Source organism: Mya arenaria, chromosome 5, assembly GCF_026914265.1.
Source record: "Mya arenaria isolate MELC-2E11 chromosome 5, ASM2691426v1".
NCBI classification, from domain to species: Eukaryota; Metazoa; Mollusca; class Bivalvia; order Myida; family Myidae; genus Mya; species Mya arenaria.
In genome coordinates this window covers 36224961-36245047 of record NC_069126.1, presented here as the reverse complement: position 1 = coordinate 36245047, position 20087 = coordinate 36224961, and the positions used below count along the sequence as shown (strand labels likewise).

At 33.8% G+C, this 20087-nt stretch overlaps 1 protein-coding gene across 19 annotated transcripts in view; it reads left to right on the top strand.

The window, feature by feature from the left end:
- The window catches only part of LOC128236034 (centaurin-gamma-1A-like), a 70767-nt gene that overhangs the window by 34385 nt on the left and 16295 nt on the right, over positions 1–20087 (top strand). For 5 of the 19 annotated variants that reach the window (XM_052950841.1, XM_052950836.1, XM_052950837.1 and 2 more), the window contains 8 exons: positions 1240–1439; positions 4049–4162; positions 5836–5931; positions 9346–9438; positions 14224–14310; positions 16331–16381; positions 18482–18586; positions 19517–19618. In XM_052950841.1, coding sequence (XP_052806801.1) covers positions 1240–1439; positions 4049–4162; positions 5836–5931; positions 9346–9438; positions 14224–14310; positions 16331–16381; positions 18482–18586; positions 19517–19618 — 848 coding nt within the window. Of the gene's footprint in view, positions 1–1239; positions 1440–4048; positions 4163–5835; positions 5932–9345; positions 9439–11647; positions 11732–14223; positions 14311–16330; positions 16382–18481; positions 18587–19516; positions 19619–20087 lie in introns of all 19 variants that reach the window. The other 14 variants (XM_052950838.1, XM_052950844.1, XM_052950840.1 and 11 more) reach the window with 12 other exon arrangements.

The window sequence follows — 20087 nt, the reverse complement described above, 5'->3', positions numbered from 1 at the left end:
ACAGCTGTGGGTCAGAAACTATAACAGTCCCGACTAAGAAGCCATATCAGCCCTGGCTCAGAAACTAGCAGCCCTGACCCAGAAATGTTAACAGCTCTGACTCAGAAACTAACTGCTCTGACTCAGAAACTAACAGCCCTGACTCAGAAACTGTTACAGCCATGGGTCAGAAACTGTAACAGCCCTGACTCTGAAACTGTAATAGCACTGGCTCAGAATATAACAGCCCTGGCTCAGAAACTAAAAGCCCTTGCTCAGAAACTGTAACAGCCCTGACTCGGAAACTAACAGCTCTGGCTCAGAAACTGTAACAGTCCTGGCTCAGAAACTGTAAGAGCCTTGACTCAGAAACTGGAACAGCCCTTACTCAGTAACTGTAACAGCCCTGACTTTGAAACTGTAACAGCCCTGGCTCAGAAACTAACAGCCCTGACTCAGAAACTAACAGCCCTGACTCAGAAACTGTAAGAGATGTAAAAATATTGGTATGAAACTTATCAAACTGTTCACACTGATAATAAACATGCCATGTGTAGCCAATTCCATCAGTTTGTCTGAAAGATTCCCAACCTGTGAAAAAAATGAGTTGGAATTTTCTTACAACTGCTGCTGCTGTCAAAATTCAATTAGGCCACGAAGGGATACAAGACTAATATTTTCCTCTATGTGTTTAATGCTATTTGTTTTAAGAATTTCGTCTTCATTTGAAGTATTATGAGAAATTAAAGTCAGACAGATGTTATCGAATTGAGATTTTGTGAGCTAGGATTGCGCTGACTGGCTGTTAAAACTGCATGTTGAAATGTAAGTGATGGAGGTGTCTTATCAGACAAGCCACTGCAGACAAGATGTCAATGAGCAATCGTATAATGATAATGTTTATTTTAGGGTATAAATGTGTAAATACATCATGACTGGACCTTTTACAACATTGTATGGATGGATGGATGATGATTTAATCATTCAGTACAATTATAAAGGTTTTATTGAAAAGTAAAAAATAGAAAAGAAGATTTTTGAAGTAATTTTTTTTTTTGATGTCTTTAGATAGTGCCAGAACACACCAATAACAGTTTCAAAACCTTTAAATGATCACAACAATAAAGGGGATAGCATGCACCTTCCCCAAAATTTGTTTCATCTGATTATTTTTCTGGGGGAAGCCCTGCTATATTTTGGCAATCACGATTGCCGTTCATCATCATTGCTTTATAAAGATGAACTCCCTTTCTATTTCAGCGTGTTCTAGAATAGTGCAGTTTCGTTACCCCAGTATGCCTTCAGCCCTGCCAAACGTGCCAAGTACCCCTAACCACTCCCAGCGCCCCTTCTACGCTTCACAATCATCCAAACCGTACGACACCCACAGCAATAGTAGCCAGTCAACGTCCAGTAGCGGGACGCTCATTACGAGGCATGAGCCTGGAACCATTGCTACGGTAACGATTCTCCTCGCCACAGTGATCTTGGTGGGATCACAGTCAAAATATTACAAAGTTTTCAATAAGTGTTTATCTTAGGCCTAAAAAAATATGTTTGGTTAGGGTTACCCGACCCTAAAACAAAAAAGGCGTCGATCCTAAAGTTTTTTAAAACACCATTCTTCAATGATCACAATAATGTTCTAACATAAAGCCTAACAAAAAAATAGAGTGAAATAAATAAAAACCTACCTTCCCTACCTGTTTTTGCAAAGGATGTAACTCTAACCCAACCATTTTTGGCTATTCTGTAATCAACACCAGAAATACTGTGCATTTCTGTACAGAGTATATTTTATATTGTAAAAAGAAAGGCTTCTCATATCATTTTAAAACTAATATCACTGTTTGTTTGAGCATCATGCCTGGGTACTTTTTATCGTCTGTAGACTTAACTTCATGAAGAAATATTGTTTTTATTGCTGTATGTAAACTATTATCATAATTAAGATTCAAGTTTTATTGGTAATGTAGGCAATGCCTAAGCCTTTGGCCCCAAACATTAAATAAAAAATGAGAAGATCACAAATTACTTATATGGACTAATATACACACACATTTTTGTAAAATACATACATACTTAACATTGTCAGTATTCAATACACAACAAAATCTGGGTAAGAGTGGGTGTCTGCTTCTCACCCAAGAGGTTGTGGCTTCGATCCCCTTTGTGGCTTCAATCCCCATCAGTAGTTCTTTCTCATGGCCTCTGAAAAAGAACACCAGTACTGGTTTATAACCACATAAGAGATTCGATGTTGATCCATATCAGCTCCAGCTGTTTTCACAATCAAACGAAAATAATAAGGCCAGAGTTTTTATATCTTTAGATTTACGGGAGCGCCGTACCTAAATATTGCAAAACCCAAATAAAAATAAAATTCATTTTCGTAGTTTTATTTTTATTTTTTCCGACGAACGTTGCTCCAATGTTAAGAAGAAAATAAAATTAGTGTTCTATAACCCATATCCCAGAACCAACTGGTGTACCAATTGTCATTAATTATAGGTCTTTTTACTGCACAAACCACGTAAACCAGTCGGAAATACGCGGGGAAACAGAACAGGTACCCGTTACCATAACAACGGCCTGTCAAAAGTGAAAGTAGTTTTTGTCATACCCCTTATTTCTCGCAATTTCTGCAGCTATATAGAAATGTTTTACAACAAAAACGTTCCGATGTTTATGTTTCATTAGTTAAATCAAACCATGGAGAACTTAAAGCGTGTTTATTGTGATTTTTTATATAAATTCAGTATGTTGTTCGCGTTTCGTGGAATGATTGCGAAACTTCCGGTCAAAATAAGGAGACAGAAATTCTTGGGTTGTTTTGTCTATTAAAAGTCGTTGGCGCACGTCGTATATTAACAAGGATGAATTGGATTACAGTGCAAAAATGTATAGCTTCTGACAAACACAAACTGCAAAATGATATCGTGTTCATCATAGTCAAAATGGATATTTTTGTCTGAATTTGACTCTGGGGAGCATTGAACACACTACTTCACGATCACATATTTGAAGAGAAAAACACAAGGTATCGTGATATTCGTAGTTGTTAATTAGTTTAATAATGATTTAGAATTTAAATCGTTATAGAGTACTGAAAATGATGTAATAATAACATAGTGTGTGTTTCCGATAAAACAAAAAATCTGTCAGAACATAAGATATCTGGCAGTCAGTGCAAGAAGTCAAACATATCTGTTGCTTATTGCCAACGGGCATAGCTGGAATTAGAAGGATATTTTTCAGGACTGATTCTAAAATCAGTTCTTAGACCTGGTTTTTTGAAACATATAACACTTGTCAAATTTATCTTAATGCTCCCGAATTTTCTTTGGTGAAGTACATAAATGTAGCTTTTGACTGTCTGTGTATCCGTAAGCCCTGTCAAACTTTGAAGTGAAGAAGAATTTCCATCAGGGCGTCGACTTTTTTTGGTTATTTTTTCTATATCAAAACCACATCACGGTAAATTGTCACGGTACTATTTCGTTAAAAACACATTTGACCTCCTTATTATACCGTGTCTGAAACTTTGTTCAATGTTTGATTACTTCACAATGGAAAGGATATGCTTATACTGTGGGCAAAAGGTTAGAAATGGCCATTTAAACTTCTTTATTACACTGACATGTTTCATAAAATCCATGGGTTGATAATATATGCACCTCATATGCATAGATGCATTCGAACAGATATATACAATTAATTTCAATGAGCGCTTGAACTCCACAGTGTTGAGGTCAATATTTTCAGTCATTAAAAGGATCTTATAATTATGCTTTTGAAACTTTATGGTGATCTATCACCCTTTTTTCAGCCTATGAAATAGCTGACACAAGTAAGGTGTGTTTTGTCTTCATGATATAAGAAGATTTAAAAAAATAAAAAAAATCGGAGAAAAATCCGTTTTATTTTTATTTATTTCTCCTTCGGGACATTTTATGCATTTTATTTTTATTTTTATTTCCTCCTCCTTACCCAACTTTTTGAAAAATCTCCCGTAAATCTAAAGATAAAAAAACTCTGGCCTAAGTATGAACTAAACCCTTTTACACAGGTACCGCCCACACCTAAAGATATGGGAAAGGAGAAGGAATCTCGAGATAAATCCGACAAGAAGAAGGACAAACACAAACAGAAGGATCAGCAGCAGCTGCCTCTAGATGATGAGGTATGTGTGACCCCTGACCCCTGGTTTCTTAGGTCCAAGGTCAAATGTCATCAAATTTTATTTGCCTAGCATCCTTATGAGTTCAAGATCAAGGTCATTTGACGCTGGTTTCTTGGTAACATTTCTAGCTCAAGGTCAAATGTAGTTCAGGTGTTTGTTGCTTGGTTCAATTCTGAGGTCAAGGTCAAACATAATTTGACCTTGATGCCTTCAAATTTTATAACGCTTTGTGCGTAATGTTTTGCCGTTTATTAATAGAATTTACTTATACCCTTCATTGTGTTTTAACATTTCGAGTTGAAGATAAAAAGTAATTTGACTTAGTGTTGAAGGCTTTGCGCAGAAATCTGGTCATGATTGAAACATTGTGATTATTTGCTTTTGCTTTGAGGCTTATGTCTGGAATCAAATGATAAGAATTATGTTTTCGCCTCTCAATATTTTAGTTTTTGCCTCACTAGCTTTATATCAGAATGCCAGCTCTTAAATTTATTTTCATTTTCATATATTTTTTCATATTTAACGTTTTTTCAAAGAATATGAAATTTATTAAAAAAAAAAAATAACTTTTAGTTGATATTTTTATGGAAAACCTTATTTCTGTGGCAGTTCATTTTTTCTTTTAATATTTTCTGTTAGGGGTCATTATGTGCTGCAGTCTTTTAAACATGGTTTTTAGATGGACATTCCTATAGATTATGCATTATTTATTAAACCAACATTAAAACTTAGATATTTAACTGATTTCATTTGAGCCTGTTATAAGCTAGCTCAGTTCAAAGTTGGTGACATAAAAGTGAGAATTTTATTATTTTTGACATTCCCTGGATAACTTTTCTTGGATGGTAAACAAAACTATTTTTCCCAAAAGTTGCTATCAATTTTGTCTATCTTTGATAAGAGCCAATCATTCTTAGCATAAAGTAAAATGTTTCAGGAATAATTAGTTTTAGATAATAAATACTGTCTTCAACAAAAAACATCAACATGTCTTACACATGTATATTCTATGAAAGTTAATATAAAAGACTGCAGTAATTATGATAACACAACTTGTTTTTCGTTCGTTTATTTCTTACTGTATATATATATAAACTAAGATCAGGTTGAGTATTGTGGTTTCTTTTGAATTTGCATCAGTGTTTTCAAATGCTATCTTTTTTGCATCACAAGGTATATATATATGTTTATATTGTTTTATGAAAGGCTGCTAAGATTCAAATATGCCAGAAGAAAAATGATAAAATATATGTTAGATATCCTTTATATGTGTGATAATGTATTATGAGATTGAAAACTAGAATTTATAGCTTTTGTCTTTTTTTATGCAACTCAAGCTAATTTGATAAAGTCTATCATATTTCATAAAGTATCAAATTCATGTTAATTATGGTTTTAATTTTAAAGTTAATTATCTTGTTTGTAAAATTTAAGTAATAATTTCCAATAAAGGCGTGACAAATGTTTTGCTTTTAACATGTTCTAATAATTATAAACATGCTGACTTGTGAATATTTTAAAGGTACTTAACAATTCCCCTGTGTATAAAAAAGGGATCTAATAATCTGCTATAACACATGTATAAAGTTGGTGTTTTCTTTATTTATACTATTTTCGTTATTTTGTGTTTTATTTCATGCATGTTGCATGTGCTTTTTGGTTTTCATTTTTAGGACGACGTAGATAGTTACCCACAATCCACCCCTCTCTCGTCGCGTAAAAGTAGTAAGAAACAGTCGAACGTCGTCCAGAAGTCTAACTCATTTAGTGTAAGTGGAGTTTGCAAAGTTTGCAACGTTTGTACAAGATTATTTGACATGCATATTCTTGCTTGCTGATCACAGAGTTACATGTTATGTGAGCTGTCAAAAATCACATTTCCAAGCTTTGTGTATTGTTAAAGTTTTATTTTGAAAAGTTTGTTAGCCTTACTTGTTAGTAAAAACAGAATGTGAGAAAAAGCTCAATTTGATTTGGTTAGGCTGCAAAATACTATAAAAACAGCCAATTTTTTGTTTCATTCAAATATGTTTTTTACCAATAGCAAATTAAACAATGTTAGATGCAAGGGTGTAATAATACATAAATGAATCAAGTTGTTAGCTACGCGATTAAAAAATTAAAACAATTGCCTCCGCCGCTAGTCCCCTATAATGAGGCCTCAAAAAGTAAGTTGCAGATTAATTGCAAATATTTGGTTCCTTTGATGTGTGTAATCCATCGGCAAGTCATGCAATAGTCATGACCATTTGATGCTTCATCAACCTGAAATACAAAGTTCATCTGCAAAAAGTAGTCCTTCAATTTCGCATTAGTGGCTTCCCTTAAGTTTAGCAATCCATCACTCCTGGTGGGGCTGGGTTAGCCTTTCCCATAGTGCTTTCATGGTGGACTGAATCATTGACGCACCTGTTCCCAAAATCATTGCATACTCATCATACACAATATCTCCAATATCTATGTATATTGCAATTAAATAGCAATCCATTAATTTTACAATATTTGGCAGTGAATTACTAGTTTACTAACTTTGAATAATATCTTGGAGTCGTTTCAATTAAGATCTCAGTCGATTTATATCGTAAATTGGAATGATCTCAGTGGTATATTTTCATTATTCGTCTATATAATTGTGCAAACTAAGCTTTAAGCTGTGATAAAAATGAACACAAAGTTTATATCTTTTTATTTACTTTTTGATATTTGTGAAATTTATACAGAGTAAGGATTATTGTTAAGTTTTTACTGAAGATCCTTTTAATGAAACGACCCACAGAACAATAACTATGCTGTTCACAGTAATTTGATATTCAGAAATTAATAAGAAAATGATCAAGTTTAATAAATGAACTTACACAATCAGATATGATAAATCGCAATTATTTAAAAATCAATCATGGTGTGTGTATTCATATACAACATTGTCTGTGAAAATGAGTGTTTTAGAGGCACTCAAATTATTGTTAGAATAAAATAAAATTCATAAGCAATTGGATAATAAAATAAAAATAATCTGTTATATTAAATTCGAGATAAAATCGAAATAGCAATAATTGCCTGCTTTTTAAGGCATAGTGTTCTGCAAAAATGAACTCAACTTTTTTACTCTTTTTTGCAGACGTTGTAACATATTATGTATATTCACTAATACATATACTTACTTTCCATATTTAAATGTATCCTCGAACATATATCATTCATAATTATGGTGTTGGAACAGAATTTCATAAAAACTGACCATTACATAAAAATGGTCTTTTTTTGTAAACTCAATACCACTTTAAATATAGTTTGACAAGTACAATGCTTTCAAAGATTTAAACTTTCAAAAAGATTTCATTATTGGATCGTAAAATATTTTAAATGTTTTATGTTTTAAACTGATTGGAATCTTGCACTGTCACCATATCAAGGTATCTGCACAAAAAGGTAGTAATTGTGCTTAAAAATAGAAGAGTTAAATCAGTTTTGAGCTGAGCCCTTGATTAAAAACCTTATGCAATTTGTAATTCAATTTTATTCTATATAATGGGTTAACCAATATTCATACCTCCATGTAAGCGTCGGAAGGACAAAGTCGTTAGCCCAGCCAACCAGAAATTTCTGAAACTGAAGCGATGTGGCAAGAATTTCTTCACCAAGTCGATTGGCTCGAGGATCAAGTCCCCCATGCAGTTTTGGCTTACTCACACCCTCGGGCAAATGCACGAGTTTAAACTACTTACTTACACACAGCACGATGATACACAGCAAGCTGTTGGTGTGAAGGTGTGAATTGTCAATTTATTATTATGGCGTCTGTTTTTTATTAAAGACAAAAAAGGTCTTGTCATTGCCTTGGTGTCAAGGTCAACATTCATTGCCTTGGTGTCAAGGTCAACTTTCATTGTCTTGGTGTCAAGGTCAACATTTATTGCCTTGGTGTCAATGTGAACTTTCATTGCCTTGGTGTCAATGTCAACATTGCCTTGGTGTCAAGGTCAACATTCATTGCCTTGGTGTCAAGGTCAACATTCATTGCCTTGGTGTCAATGTCAACTTTCATTGCCTTGGTGTCAAGGTCAACATTGCCTTGGTGTCAAGGTCAACATTCATTGCCTTGGTATCAAGGTCAACATTCAATGCCTTGGTGTCAAGGTCAACATTGCCTTGGTGTCAAGGTCAACTTTCATTGTCTTGGTGTCAAGGTCAACTTTCATTGTCTTGGTGTCAATGTCAACATTCATTGCCTTGGTATCAAGGTCAACATTTAATGCCTTGGTGTCAAGGTCAACATTCATTGCCTTGGTGTCAAGATCAACATTATTGTTATGAAAAGAACTTAAACCTTGAGTATAAATAGAAAAATGTTAAAGATATGCACATGAAAATAGTACACATGTTACAAGTGAGAACACGCACACATATATAGAGACCCATAGCTGTGGCTTTTGATATTTGTACTGTTATGTTCCTTGATGGACTGAGAACAAACAGAAGATGGTTGGCATAAGCTGGTTTTGCTCTCGTTTATAATTTATACTCAATTCAGATAATAATTTCATCTTCAGTTCCAATGACAATTTTAAGTTGATCTATCATTGTTCACTCAGTTAAGCCAATAAAAAAATTAATTTGATACCCCTTTCTTTTAAATTCACCACAAAATAGAATGCATTATTACACCTTTGCTGAGAGTTTAAAAATATAAAATAACTCCATTTCAAACGTATAAGCTACTTTCTTTTTATGTGCTGTAAAAATTTAAATGTTTTCTTTTTTTATACTTTCAAAAAACAAAAAGACACTTTCAAAAAACAAAAACACTCCTGAATTCAATGTACAAGATTCTTTCCTTTTATGTACTGTAAAAAGTTGAACGCTTTCTGTTTTAATCTTAAAACACACAACTCCTGTATTAAATGTACAATCTACTTTCCTTTTATGATTTCTGTTTAATGCTTTTAATCTGATTTGAAACTCACATGGCAGATCATAATTGGAAACGTTTATCCCTTGGGTTAAATAAAATGTCTGCCATATACTTAAGTTTGATGTTATATTGATTTTGTTTGCGTAGTTTGTTGTGATGCATATTTGAAATTTGTAGCATGAAAGATGTATTATTTATTTTACCTAATTTGTCATTATATTTCTGTTGCTATGGCTACTGCATGTTCTTTTGTTTGGTTTTAACTCGACAGGGAGCGGCAACGATCCGACAATACACACAGTCCCAGACAACGCCTGTTCTAAGTCGGAAAAACTCAAAGTTTTTGAAATCATCTTTTCTTAGTGTAAGTTTCCAGTGTGAAAAAGGAAATAACACTGTGAATTGCAAACTCATTATGTTGCCATGGTAACAATTATCAAAGTTGAGTCAATCATTCATTTTATCTAAAAAATAAAACATAAATAAATTTTATTTTGCTATATTTTTATGAAAAAAACAACAACATCAAAAACAACATCAACTTAATTTATCTTGTTCAATTGAAAAAAAGCATGGTTGCCATGGAAACAGTTGTTGTTTCTTTACTGGGAAGATAATTTGTACACTATAGAGAGATGTCTATAATATATGTACGCTTTTGATATCATTTGCTTCAGGTCCTATAACCCTAACATGGCTGTTGAGCTTAGAAAAATAAGAGTCAACTAACAGACTTTAGCCATTCTGAATAACATGAAAATGGCTCTTTATAATTATGTGATTGGCTGATAAAATTAATCTAACTAACTTTTTTAATAATGAAAAAAACAAACATCTTTTGAAGTCTTGTTCATTTGTTTTGTAATTTTTCACTTTTTCCAATGAATTAAGAAATGCTTTTAAAATCATATTGTTACATTTGCCTTTTGAGCTCACCTGAGCACGAAGTGCTAAAGGTTGAGCTGTTGTGATAAGTGACTGTCCGTCGATTGTCATCGTCTGTTGTCAGTTATCTGTCATCAACATTTTCATTCAAACAACAACCTTCCATAACCACAAGGCCAATTGCAACCAAATTTCACATGAATGTTCCTGGGGTAGTCCTCTTCCATATTCCTTAAAATAAAATGCATCCATGTAGAACTCTGGTTACCATGGCAACCAAAAGGAAAAGCTTCTCAAAAACCATTGGCCAGATTTCAAAATAATTCCACAGAAATGTTCCTATAGGAGTCCTTTATCAAATTCCTTCAAGCCATGTTGGTTTGTTTAAAACTGCAGACAGGGGGAGGGGCTAGTTTCAGTACATGGAAGATGTGAAGATGTTGAAAATCTCCTCCTCAGAAACAGCTGGCCAGATTTCAAAATTATACCGTCCCTTTAGAAAATAATTGCACTGAGATGATTGTCTGCAAACCCAGGTGAGCATAAAAAGCCATCTTGGCCCTCTTGTTATACAATTCATCGTTTAAACTGCAACAGCACATGTTTTTACGCAATCATTTTCATGAACACCCAATCATATAGTGTCATCATAGAATGTAAATCTCCTGTACAATCTCCTTCTATATGGCAGGATTGCATGAACTATTCTATCGAAGAAAATTCTAAGAAATTTGGATGTTTTAATAAGTAAAAGTTTCGGGTTTGAAAAAGAGTAAGTGCAGTGTAGCACTGGTTATGGATATTATAATCATGAAACTGGCAACACAACAGCAGCGTACACCAGTCACACAATTCTTCGAATCGGGCTGGATACAAAATTGTACCACTGATTTGATTGTTGCACATCGCCACTTGCTGGTCATCCTCACCCACGCCAATTTACATCCATGGGAGGGAGGAGGGGCGATAAAACAAATGGTTGGGCAATATTTAGATTGTAACGGGGCTCAGACTGATGTACGCCGCTGTAGCAGATGAAGTCTCTCCAATGTCACCAACCCATGTATCATGTAATACATGTCATTATACATTGTAACCGACATTATTACGTACCATTTGTACAGTCATTGCTACCAAACACTGAGAATTTAGAATGTATGATTTAGAATGTATAACTTGTATAACTCTTTGTCTGTTTTGCATGATTTGTTCTAATTTTTCATTAATTTTAGAATGTGATGCACGGAAAAAGCATGAATGCCAGTTATTTTTGCAATGTATTTTATTAGTTAGTAATAATTGTATAATATGTATCGAACAATTGCTAGAAATATTGTAGACTGTTAACATTTTAATGACACTCAAATATTAGTAAATGCTAATAACTAAAATGATACTCTGTATTTGTTTTAGACTTAGTCTTGTATGAAGTGAGTGCACAATATTAGCATGTCGTAGAATGTTTTTATATGAAAACAAAAAAATATTTTATTAATTTTGTAACTTAGAATATGAATTACATGAATGTGCTAAATTTGTATAAACCTGTATGTGCATGTTGTGTGTTTAACAAAGAATTGACAAAATAACTCTTTTTTCAGGGTACACTGGTATGTCCAGTAAAACCATGCAAATCCAGTGCTTTTTAAACTTTAAATCTCAAGACGTTATGCTATTTCGACTTGTAGGACAAAATGGAGCGGTATATGATGGAATTACAGGTCCATGAAAACGTTCCTGTTACACCCAACTTGAGCAACCGATCTTCTCGGGTATGCTCAGATACGTTACCATGGTAACACAATGTCACAATGTCTCAGTTTTATTTGGCTTTAAAATTATTAACCCTTTTTTAAGATTCTATATTTCAGCCAAGAATTGGCTTTCAATAATGTATTTCAATGTAAAAGTTGTATCAAAAAATGCAAATTTGATAAAATCTAAGAATTATTTTTTTTTGATAAATCTTTCTTCTCGTAACAAAGAGACATTTTGGAGCGATGTTGCGATGGTAACAGAATGAGCCATTAAAGAGCATGACAGCCAGTTGATACCACAGTTACTCGTTACTATGTTACGAGCGTGTACTCACATCTAGGTTAGACCACCACGCTGTCTTGACAGGGCGTAGGTTTATACTGTACTATAGGGCGTGGTTCTCATTCTCACGTGCATTGTAGACCTACATGTAGCTCTAGACTCGTGCCTTGTTTGTGTTACCTAGTTCTGCTCCTTTGAAATGTTCCAAAATGGTTTGATCAATTTACATTCTCAGTGTTATAATACTGTTCTGGAATATGTTATAAAAAATTTGCATTGTTCTTGTTTGTCTTTGCCATTTATTTTTTATAAAGCCTGCGACGAATGGCAGACACATATGGATAACTTTGTCTTACATGGAAACAAATGATAATCCTCTATTTTTTTGTAAAAAGTGCATTTTACAAACCATGAGTAAGACCCTTTAACAATTGATTTTCAATCAATAATTGAATGGTGTAGTGTGAGCCGACTTGGTATGCTTATTGGTCAATCCCAGTAGATGACCGCTATTCATTTTTTGGGTTCAGTAGATGACCCCTATTGATTTTAGGGTCAATAGGTCAAATGTCAAGGTGATCCTTACCTAGAAAAAATATGAGAACTACCAACAGGCAACACAACTGATTGAAGGAATTCGAGTTTACAAAAAGGCTCTAAAATTTCCTGTAAATTCTTAAGCATGACTGTGCAATATGTTTGTATGCTAAAAGTAGTACCATAGATATTGTTATGTAACACCAGTTTGTATTTTTATAAATCAAGAGTTACAGTTATACTGATTGTTGCGTTCAGTGTTTGAAATTATATCGTCCTATGTGGATGTAATCAATCTTGTTGTGGAAAAGCTGTGGAAACAATTCATTGGTTGTAACCTGTGATATAAAAAATAAGAACACAAAACAAGGCTCCATTCATATCATTTGCTCTGTAATTGTATCTGTGTATAAGTGTCTCTGTGTATATATGTGGAAAATACATAGTTAAAATATATGTTTGTATGTGGATCTTTATCTAACAACTATCTTAAATGACCCATTTTATGAACCATATTTTCATTAGATAATTTAAAAAAAAAAGACTTGTTTTACAGTATTTACTTCAGATAACATTACTTAGATCATGAGCATTAAAACATAGATAATATATTAATATTTAAATGTGATTAAGTGCAATGCTTACAATAATCAAGATTCAAAAGAATTGAGAAATAAAGACTTTGAATGGCTTATCAGCATGTTAAGCATGTTTGAAAATAAGATAAAGTTTGTTTTCATATCATGGGTCTAAGGACGCAATATGTATTAGGACACAATATATATATGTTATATTATCATACCTGTATAAAATGTTCTATGATAACTTTACAAAATGTATCTTATAACCTCGAATGTGTGCAAAATACTGTTGTAAAGTTTTATGTTATTTACTTTATATTATTTAACAGTCCCTTTCTGTTATTTATTCATTTTGGTTTTCTGTATCTTAATTTTCCACCACATTCTTTGGATTTTCAGTTTCATTCACCTATCATTACCTGCTTTTTATTAATTAATTAATAATCATCATATAATAATAATCAATATATAATTAATTTTCTGCATTGTTTCAAAACAAACAAAAAAGTCTGATGATAGTTTGCTTATTGTGTTGCGTTTCAAATAGTTTTGCCAAGTCTTGCTAAATTCTGTTCTAATGTATGTATTGCTGAACTGTTTTAGTAAGATTTTTCTCAGTTTCTATTTCTACAATTTCAATAAAAATTGATTTTTTTTCCATATTTGGTATGAAGAATCTGATATTATATTTTTATCCATATATTGGCAAAATATCATAATTTAATTTCCAAAATTCAGTGCAGGTATGATGGGTGTGTAACTTGTGCACGGTATTCTGAACGTTATAATGTGTTGGGTTTTTATATTGGACATAAATTGAGAGACCCTTTAAAAATTGTTAACTCATTGACAATGCATCTCAATTTAACTGAAAACAATTTTGTTTTCTTCAAAGCAAGACTAAATGAATAAAATTTCAGTGATTCTTAGTTCCGAATTCCGTGCACTTGTTTATATTATTATTGTGTATATAGTATGTTGAATGTGCTGCATACTCCAGCTCCGTCCATATTTACCATAGCGTGTGATACTACATGTGTATTGTACTGTGTGTGACACATATTCTCGTAGCTTTACTAACCACCACGCCCCTCATTCCATTGCAGGACAAACCAGACCCTAAAGACCTCCCAACCCCCACTAGCACCCCGACTCAGAGCCGTAAAAACAGACGACGATCAAATCTATTCAATGTGAGATAAGTTCTTACGTTTCTAACCTTCACCTTATTCGCTTTCGGGACTTAAGTTTGACCTTTTTTTTAAAGCCGTTGTGTATGTTTTGTTGGTCTTAGTTTATTATTTTGGGTTCGTTGAAGAAAAACGCTTAATAGTACTACTGTAGGTTTTGTATGTGAAGTGAAACACTAATTTAACTGTTTTATGGGGGGGGAAAATGTGTATCAACTATATGTTATTTACACTGTTTGAGTAAAAATTATTTATACACACGTCTTTTGGTCCAATATCAGATCTTTAATGCCATAGGTTATGTAAACGGTGCCAAAATCTATAATTTATATATAAATGGTGACAAAATTTATAATTTATACAACTATTCGATGGCAAGGAAAATGTTGAGGTAATGATATGAAATTTGATGAGAAGCCGAAAGTCCCAGTGCCATGGAGGGGATTAGGAAGTTAAGAGTTAAAACTAATCACTATTATAATTGCATGCAGACTAGGAGACTCATTATAAATGGAAACATCCTTCATGGAATTAAGGGCCCATGTTACCAACAAGCATAGTATAATCATGTTAATCTTGAATATATTTTCCAAATTTGTTGATATTGACTGGTTAGTTTAATGTAGAAAGATTTATGGATTTTAAATGAAAATGACTTTTTTTCAGTTATAATTTTTTTTGCTAAATTTCATTTAAATATAACTGTTTTGGTGTTAAGGGGACAACTCTCTATAAGCATATTCGTTTTTATTGGCAAGATGGGCCCATAGATGCGATTAATCGATGCAGTGTTGTATTGTATTGTATAAAATTCTAAACAGTCATTTTATGATTATATTCTGTTCTTTCACCATTTTGTTCATATCATATCTTGCATTATTTTCATTTTCCGCTTTAAAGGGACATGTTCACAAGTTTTATGGTGCCAATGATTCTTTTTTAGAAATAGAGCATTTTTTGTCATATTTATTTTTAATCCTGTTTAAAAAGACTGGAAAGTCTTCTAGTTTTACCTGCGACATACTGGCTGGCGGGCGATTTCAGGTGGGGTCAAGTTAGTGGTTCGCTCATTAATTTTAGAAGCCTTTGTCCAATCATCACCAAAATTGGTCAGAATGTGTATTGGTACTAAATCTGGGACAAGTTCAGTAACAACTCATATTGCTATCATTTCTTGAGAGTTATTGCCCTTGAATTATAGAAATTACCTAATACCAGTCTTGTCCAATCTTGTCCAATCATCACAAAATTTGGTTAGAATTAGTATGGGCATTACATCTCTGACAAATTAGATAAACAGCACTTTCGCTAGAGTCCTTCAAGAGTTTTCACCCTTTAAATGTAGAAATTACCTGAAATTGGTATTTTCTCATCAATTCATTTAGAAGCTTTAGTCCAATCAACACCAAATTTGGTCAGAATGTGTTTTGGAATAATATCTTGGACAATTTCTTTTTAACCAGCCATATCGAGTCACTCAATAGTACCGGTAATAGTTAAATAAGTTCCCTAAAATCGGTCTTGTCTGAGTAATAGTTAAATAAGTTCCCTACAATCGGTCTTGTCCGAGTAATAGTTAAATAAGTTCCCTAAAATCGGTCTTGTCTGAGTAATAGTTAAATAAGTTCCCTAAAATCGGTCTTGTCCGAGTAATAGTTAAATAAGTTCCCTAAAATCGGTCTTGTCCGAATAATGTACAACCACTTATCCCTTATTAACTTGATGTCCTTTAATTAGGGGGGCGTATTTTGTGACTTTTGGCACTCTTGTTTTCAATAATTATTAACAATAGAGCACTTATTTGAACTTTCAGGATATTTTATGATTGAAGCAAGCAGTCTGTTCACATTACACATTTATTATTTTTGATGGCTGACCCCATAAAACAAGAACTAGTCCCTTTAATTGATTTTAAGCTTTGATTTAGCTTTATGATATATGCATTTTTCAAGCATTATTTGAATTTAATACATTGACTTTTCATTTGGTAAATTATAATGGATATGAATGTTTCTCTTTAAAGCCGACAAGATACCATACTCAGCCTATACATTTGAATGTGTTCTCACATAAAGTAAGAAATACACACGAGGCCAAAGTTTACTTTTGTTTCAGACATATTTGACAGCAAAAAATGTAGATGAAACAAGCCTAACAACATGTCTTCAGGAAATGTATTTAAATATAATGATAAAACTGAATATTGAAACAATGTTGTGTGTTGGTTAATTACACTGTTAGTTTTTGAGTGTTCTTTAAGAATAAATTCTATGCAACGGAACACAACAAGACAGCTGTTTTAGAAATGCGATTGATTATGCACCAGTCAATTGTAACCAAGGCCCCTCCTCCCAGGTGTGGGGAATAGCGGGGACTTTGACTTTCGGTCCAGCCAAGCCCGGGTAAATTTCCCGCCCTGCTAAGACCAACTGGGGGGGGGGAGGGGGCTGTGGTTACAATTGACTGGTGCATTAAGGTAGAAAAATTGCATCTAAAATGAACTGTTTAACCACAATCATGGACTCTTAAGGTGGGGCTTAACCTTTCCTGCTAGTTTTCTATTGGTTAACGTAATTCTATTTTTAGCCAAAAGGGCTTTTAAAAGTCAGGTCATTGCTAATCTGGAATAGCGCTCTGCATTTGAAATTTACCACCGACTTTTAGTCAGCTGTTTATTATTATTCCAAGCACAGAAAACACACTAGTATAAGCGTAGTGAATATTGCAAATAACCAGCATTAAACTATTCAAAACAGCAAATACTTGTTTGGTAATCAATGTGAAAATATGTCTGAAACATAGACTGAGCCTGTTTAGTGTTTCAAGTTCAATAAATAATAGTTTAATTATGTCTTTCTTATTAGCTTTTCTGCTGTGTTTCATTCAAGTTTTTCCATTCTTGCCTTTTTCCTTGCATAAATTTATTAAAAACGATTTGAGACAAGACATGAATCCTAATAAAATCTTTATGCTTGTTGATTATACTTATAGAAATAATCTTCTTTATTAACAGTCTTGTAGCATGTAATCAGATAGTAAAACAACTAAACTAATTTTAAACAAAGCACTAACCCAGTAATTAGTATTTCTACAGCAAGATTGTTTCTGTTTCTATAAGAATATTCAACTTCCAATTTACAAAACAGCATTGGCTATATAAAATATGGTGAATGGAGCCTAGTTTATGATTTTTGGCTTATCTGTAAAGGAAGTTGAGGTATTGTGATAGACTTTATAGGCATTATAACTTGTCGACGTCGTTGGTTTGTAAAAACTTTGACCTAGGCCATAACTCAAGAATCATTCAAGATATTCAAATGAAAATCATATACAGCAAGGCGCATAACTCCGACTTTAATATTTGTTGAGTTATGCCCCTTATTACACTGAAAAACAACAGGTGAGCAATGGTGCTTGTTCCGCGGCCCTTTTGTTACTATTTCTTTATAGCCAGAATCTGTTTATCATGGTGGCAAGGTTTTGCAAAATACGTTGTTTTTATTTGTGATATTTTTGGCATTGGGTTATATTATCCATTTGTTGGTTGTAAGCTATTTGGCTACTAATTTTACACAGCAGTTTGCCTCTTAGTTTAGAATTATATTGCAACACTTAGATTGTAATACTTAAATAAATGTGATTTTTAAAAATGTTTAAAATGTTTTTAGAATATAATAAAATTAAGGTCATAGCAATTGTGCAATTAAAGATTTGGGTATCAAGCCCAAAACTTTATATTTACTTTTGCCAATATTATGGTTTTGAAAATTATTAAAATCCCATTGTACGAAGATTTAGTCTGTCAAACATCTTACTAGTCTCGATTTTTTTCTGTCTTGATATGATTTCAACCAATAACATATTAAATAATTTTTTGTATAAATACAAACATGCTCATAGCAGCGCTTGCTGTAACGCTTTAGAAAGATATAAAGGTAACATTTGATATGATGCCTAAAACAGATTACTTATTTCATAATTTCCTAGCACTTCATTCGACAAAATATTAGATTGAATCAAATTCCATGTGCACTTAATTGCCAAGGGTTATCCTTTGTGTAGTTAATCTCTACATTGGTGTAAGAGTTGTGAAAACTGATATGAGGGTGAGTCGGCCTCATATCAATTTTTGGTACGTTAGCACCAATGTCACTTGGGGGTTGATGACTTTCAGCCGAAGAACAAGGACAAAGATAAAGACAAGGACAAGGGCCAGACAGAGGAGAAGACACTAGATGGAGAGAAAGTCGGGTGTGGACGAGTCATACCCATCAAACAGGTATGAGGGAAGAGTTCTATGGGGTGGGGCAGCATGATTGAGGTGCCGGGGTTATAAAGACAAGGACAAGGGCTAGACAGGCTAGACAGAGGAGAAGAGAAAGGAAGGAGAGAAAGTGGGGTGTGGAAGAGTCATACCCATCAAACAGGTATGAGGGAAGAGTTCTATGGGGTGGGGCAGCATGATTGAGTGACTGACGTTATAAAGACAAGGACAAGGGCCAGACAGAGAAGAGAGATGGAGATGTGGACGAGCCATACCCATCAAACAGGTACAAGGGAAGAGTTCTATGGAGTGGGGCAGCATGTTGAAGGGGCCAGTCAGTATAAAGGCAAGGATAAAGGAAAGAGGAGAACAAAAAAGATGTAAACAAAATGGGGTGATGGGTCTGACCATCAAACAGGTAAACATGAGTGGCTAGGTGTCATAGACAAAGAAATGGGCCAGTAACAAGGTGAGTAACTCCCAGTAAACAGGTACGGGAAGAGGTCCAAGGGGTAGGAGGAGTGAGTGGGTGGGGGTAGAGAGTCAAGGACAAGGGGAGTTAGTCAGAGGAAAAGAATGGGGATGAGGAGTTTGATAGGACCAGGTCATACCTCAGAAAGAGGGGATATGCAGAAGGGTGGACAGGCTGCTTGGATATTAGTAATTTCGTAGGATATATATAACTAGATTGATATTCGTTGTTAAATATATGATTAAACATATTTTCACACAAGACATTTATTGATATTCAGCAATAAATCTATCAGCAGTACACCTTTGTTAAGTGAAATTTAGCAATTAACCTGTGTAAAGGGATATGCAGCAATAAACCTGTCTAAAGTGAAATTCAGTTGTAAACATGCTTTTTATTGTTTTTTTCTCCCTCTTAAAGACAGGTCTTGTCTGGGGACAAAGTATATAAGGATCCACACGGTTCTATTCCAGGGCTACCTGTACAAGAAGAGCCATGGTCTAAATAAGGACTGGAAGAAGAAGTATGTCACATTACTGGACGACGGCAGACTCACATACCATCCCAGTCTACATGTGAGTAGTCATGGTGATTCATAAATCAGGGCCTTATAACAGCATTTAAAAGTTATGTATGGTAGCAATTTTAAACTCTACTGGCATTTTAGGGTTTGTGCGTTGTCTGTCGTCCGTGCGTTCATAAACAATTGCTTGTGAATGCAATACAGTGTGTTAAACTTATAAAGTAGTTAGATATCCATGAGAGCTCAGTTCCTTTTTTAAACCAGCCAAATCTGCCCATGCATGACTGGATTATGGCCCTTGAAATGCTATAGCCCTAGCAAAAGTATACTCTAAGGGAGACAACTTCTGCAATGAGTTATGTATCATTTAAGTATTGAAGTCATGCCAGTAGAACATAGACATTCGTGGGCTGCTTGTTTAGAATTATTTCACTGTATAAAGCTTGTTTATAGCTAAAATTAAACTTAATTATAACACCCCCTGTTAGGGCTGTAACGAGTACCCGAGTAATCGCGAGTCA